General features: G+C 37.2%; 1 protein-coding gene across 1 annotated transcript in view; it reads right to left on the bottom strand.

Annotated features, from left to right (window-relative positions):
- The window catches only part of Cbr-cor-1, a gene marked incomplete at both ends in the record, with an annotated part of 5,565 nt that extends 892 nt beyond the window's left edge, over window positions 1–4,673 (bottom strand). Inside the window, 8 exons of the mRNA XM_002646964.1 lie at window positions 229–420; window positions 512–740; window positions 793–910; window positions 958–1,021; window positions 1,069–1,691; window positions 3,204–3,456; window positions 3,646–3,753; window positions 4,590–4,673. Coding sequence (XP_002647010.1) covers window positions 229–420; window positions 512–740; window positions 793–910; window positions 958–1,021; window positions 1,069–1,691; window positions 3,204–3,456; window positions 3,646–3,753; window positions 4,590–4,673 — 1,671 coding nt within the window. The remainder of the gene's footprint in view (window positions 1–228; window positions 421–511; window positions 741–792; window positions 911–957; window positions 1,022–1,068; window positions 1,692–3,203; window positions 3,457–3,645; window positions 3,754–4,589) is intronic.
- Window positions 4,674–5,109: the final 436 nt, after the last annotated feature.

Here is a 5,109-nt window from a genome sequence, read left to right as displayed (position 1 = left end):
TGGAATTCTATCATGATAAATAATTTATCAGTTGAGCAACTTTCGATATCTTCCTCGGGAACCGAGATAATTGAGTTCAACGTTGACAACTTGGGTGGACTTCTATTAGCGGATTTACGGTAGTTTCAAAAGTTTGTTGAATTATTTTTTCTCGAATCTTGAGTTTAAATTAGTAGAATTTAATTAGGTCAGTTTTTTAAAAACTATGCCAAAAACACGTGCCCCCACTTCCGACGAAACACTGCCACGTGGCGATGCAGAAGCTCTAGCTGCCTGTGGTGGTGGAGCAAGCGTATCCTCTTCGGCAGTCCTCGATTGATCTCTTTTGATTCTCTCCAATTCAGCAGCGGCTCTTTTTTGTCCAGGAGTCTGACCGCCACCTCCAGGCTCATCACGAGCAGCTCGCGATTTTAGGGTTACCTGGAATATTAGGGTCAGTGAGAAAGTGAAGGGATAGAGATGGAGGAGGGGTGTGCAGGGTTATATAGGATGATCCTCTCGGAATACTTACCGCTTGTTTTGGTTTCATTGGATCTGGTCCTTTTTCTTCTTTTGGTGGAATCTCGGTTCGAGATGCTCTTGAGGATGTTGGCCGACTTGGTGGTGCTTCTCTCATTGGGACAATTCCCATATCTTCGTCAACGACAGGACGAGGTCTTGGAGATGCGGATGGACGTGGAGATGATTGTTGGGATGATGGTGGTCGTTCGGCATAAGATTGGGTTGGGGCGGATTCGGCACTGGAAATGGAGATTGGTTTTTTATTTGATAATTTTTTATTTCTATACTTACGCAGTTGGAGCCAATGTGCTCAAGATGTTCGCTTTCTTGGCAACTTGAACTTTTGGCTTCGCTGCTGCAGCAGCAGCTGCGGCATTTACTGGTTGACGGTTTGGAGCGGCATTCTTTCCTGAACATTACAAACCCGCGACTAAGTAAAAATGTTTGATAACGAACCTTCCATAAACTCTTCGGCAGTGAGAGCTGGAATTGTTGATCTGGTATCCGGGTAGAGATCGTGCTGGAATTTTTTTTTATCAAGTAGGTCATTCATTTTCCCAAGATTACCTGAAACAAATCAGACTTTCTCGGAACAAAGAACTGAAGAATGTCTACAACTCCTTTAGTGGTCAATTTATAGATTCTGTTGATTTCATTCTCTTCAGAAGACATTCCACGTTTCGACTGGAATCCGATGGCTCTCTGTGGTTCATTTGTGGTATAGGTATTGATGTAATGAACGAATGGAGCCTCGTTATTCACTTCGTAATATCGAATGGCACAATCTCCTTTTCCAATCAAATAAACAAGTCCAGAATCTTCATCATAAAATGGGAAGAGTACTCCGTTGGAAGTGTCCAGTTCTTCTTCAACAATCGGAGTGGAAAGGTCTTCTGGAGCACGAAGAGCATAAAGTCTTTCAGATCTTTTTGTGAATCCAGTGGTCATGATAAGACCGTCTTTCACGAAAATCGCTCTCTGTGGTTTGACACCTTCGTGTCCGGTTCCTTCGTGAAGAACTTCTCCGGTATGGGAATCGAGGATACGGATCTTCTTGTCTTTGCAAGTGGTTACGAATTGACTTCCATCGTAATTGAAATTAATGCTCCAAATTTGATCTGGATGACCGGAGATTTCGAGAAGAGCTTCTCCAGTTCCAACATTCCACATGAACATCACATTCTCACCGCCTGAAAAAATATTTTCTAGTAAGTTTCATAATCTCAGAATCAAAAGTTCGAAATTTCGGAGAATCAGAGTTTCAAAATTTTACAATTTCAGAATTTCAAATTTTCAAAATTTTCAAATCTCAGAATATCAGAATTTCAGTTTTTTTCAGATTTGTAGATTTTTGCAATTTCAGATTTTCAGAATTTCAAAATCTCAGAATCTCAAAATCTAAGAATCGCAGAATCTCAAAATCTAAGAATCGCAGAATCTCAGAATCTCAGAATCTAAGAATCGCAGAATCTCAGAATCTAAGAATCGCAGAATCTCAGAATCTAAGAATCGCAGAATCTCAGAATCTCAGAATCTCAGAATCTCAGAATCTCAGAATCTCAGAATCTCAGAATCTCAGAATCTCAGAATCTCAGAATCTCAGAATCTCAGAATCTCAGAATCTCAGAATCTCAGAATCTCAGAATCTCAGAATCTCAGAATCTCAGAATCTCAGAATCTCAGAATCTCAGAATCTCAGAATCTCAGAATCTCAGAATCTCAGAATCTCAGAATCTCAGAATCTCAGAATCTCAGAATCTCAGAATCTCAGAATCTCAGAATCTCAGAATCTCAGAATCTCAGAATCTCAGAATCTCAGAATCTCAGAATCTCAGAATCTCAGAATCTCAGAATTTCAGCGTCTCAGGATTTCAGAATTTCAGCGTCTCAGGATTTCAGAATTTCTAAATTTCAGAATCTCAGAATCTCAGAATTTCAAGATTACAAATTTGCAGATTTTTTGACTTTCGAAATTTCAAAATTTCAGAATCTCAGAATCTCAGAATCTCAAAAGTTTGTAATTTCAGAATTTCAGAATCTCAGAATCTCAGAATCTCAGAATTTCAGCGTCTCAGGATTTCAGAATTTCAGCGTCTCAGGATTTCAGAATTCCTAAATTTCAGAATCTCAGAATCTCAGAATTTCAATATTACAAATTTGCAGATTTTTTGACTTTCGAAATTTCAAAATTTCAGAATCTCAGAATCTCAGAATCTCAAAAGTTTGTAATTTCAGAATTTCAGAGTTTCAGAGTCTCAGGATTTCAAAATTTCGGATTTTTAGAATTTCAGAATTTCTAAATTTCAGAATTTCGGATTTTCAGGTTTTTCGAATTTCAGAATCTCAGAATTTCAGAATATTCGTTTTTCAAAATCTAAAAAGTTCGAAATTTCAGATTTTCAGAGTTTCCCTTTTTCCGATTTTTAGATATTCAGAATTTTAGATTTGTAGATTTTCGCAATTTTAGAATTTCAGAATCTCATAATTTCATGAAATTACAGATTGATCTCATTTTTCTGATATTTTTCAATGAAAATTTCATTCCGAACCAGTTTTTGGCATTTTCCAAATTCCGGCTATTTTTTTCGTTCCGAAAATTCTATAACTGACAGTTCTTTTCCCTTATGTAAATATCAATTTTTATAGTTTACAATTTTTCAGCGGTTTCTTCCTAAGAAAAATGTCCAGTCCCCATAAATTACCAGCAGTAAGAAGAACATTATTGGCGACCGGATGCCATGCAATGGTGTTAACTCTCTTCTGATGTCCGGTCAACTCAACAGCTGGCTCCGAGAGATTTCTGCTCAATCCTCGATCCGGAATCACCCAGACTTTACAAGTTGTATCTTCGGAACACGACGCAATCACATTGTCATTGAAAGGACTCCATGCAACTTCAAGGCACGGCGCTTTGTGAGCATCAACAAATGGGTAGTCCTTGTCAATACGGCCAATCTGAAAAAAGAAACATTATCATCAATAATGTTCACTTTTTTTGTGTTCAATGACCCCTTAGATAACTGGTGTTGTGACGAAAAGAAGAAAAAACAAAAATAAGAAAAACTGGGGAAGGAAGAAAAGAATAACAAGCACACATGTCGTTAGTGGAAGCATATGTGGGAGTAAAAGATTAGAAATGGATACCTTATTGACTGGAATAACCATGAATGGACCACCGGCACCGCGATTGATGAATGCGATGAATTTGGGATTGACATCGCAGAACAGAGAGTCCCAAGTGATTTCTGTTACCTGGAAGTATTAAAATTAAAATTTGAAAGGCTAATGTCTATTGGCTTAATATTGAATTTGGGATCTATAATATTTCAATGAAGATAATAATTTATCTTTTTATCAGAAAAAAAATAATAAAATTTGTGTCCTTTTGTCAATCAGAAACAGTGAAAATCGATGTTCAGTTTCTCTTGAAGTTTGAATAAAAAATCCGTCCACTTTGAACTAATTTATCTCGGTTTCTGAAACAGATATCACAAATTTTTGTTAGTTGGCCACATTTTGATATCTTTTACAGGAGAAAAGATATATAAACTCAAAGTTAAGAGGTCTGGAGCCGACCGCATAGCTCAGCTTGTAAGCGTTGACTTTTCAACTTTGAGCCCTTATATCTCATTTCCTGTAAAAGATATAAAAGAGTGGTCAACTGACAAAATATTTTTAAAACTATGAAAAACATGTTATCGATTGACAAAATTTTGATATCTCGCATAGGCATTGAGATAATTAAGCTTACACTTGACAGTGTGGGGAGTCTTTTATTATTGGTTTTACGGTTTTTAAAACGACAGACAATTAAAAAATTTATTTGTTTGATCAATGATCCAAAATGCGTTATAAATTTGAAAAACATATACTGAGAAAGGTAATTTTTCAGGTATAGTAGGATTACTGTAGTTTTTGAAGTTTTGAGTCCCATCCAAAATTCATGTGGTTTTTAAAAAAAGTCAATCACCAAACTCTTTTCTTGATCCTAACATCAGAATTTTTATATTGATCCTAATACTTTGAGAATATTTGCATCCATAAATTACATCTGATTCTCTTTAAAAGTTCAAATCGAACTAACATACCCTAATATCAGACATACAACTTTCATGTTTGACTGGTTTACAGAATACATGCCGAAATTTACTCTGTCTCACAATTTGAGCCATTTTCCCAACCTGAAAATGATTCAAAATTCAAGATCAAAATTCGAATATTGCAACTTCCAGTTCGAAATTTTCGAAAAAAAGATAAAATCGAAACGACAAGAGAGTTTGAGGAGTAAATATGCAAGGATTTGCGGGTGCCCGAGATGCTCTCTCCCGCGGGCAGCGACTCCTGCTGCTGCTCTACGCCCCAACTCTCTCTCCGAGCTTCCGATGCTCTATTACCCTTCAGTTGCCCCCATCTCCTTCCCGTGTTACACTGCTTTTTTGTTGGCTCCCGTCGGCAGATTTCAACTGTCGTCTGCGTATATTACGTCTAGATATATATTGTTTAGTTGAAATCCTCAATTCCTCCCGGGAGAAGCTTTGGCAAATCCGTTGATAACGAGAGGAGAGAGCCAAAGGGAGATGAAGAACACCCACTAGCATAAACACACAG

Source organism: Caenorhabditis briggsae (genome assembly GCF_000004555.2).
Source record: "Caenorhabditis briggsae complete genome, chrIII, whole genome shotgun sequence".
Lineage (NCBI taxonomy): Eukaryota > Metazoa > Nematoda > Chromadorea > Rhabditida > Rhabditidae > Caenorhabditis > Caenorhabditis briggsae.
Note: the sequence above shows the minus strand (reverse complement) of the source record. Positions and strands in the feature narration are given on the sequence as shown.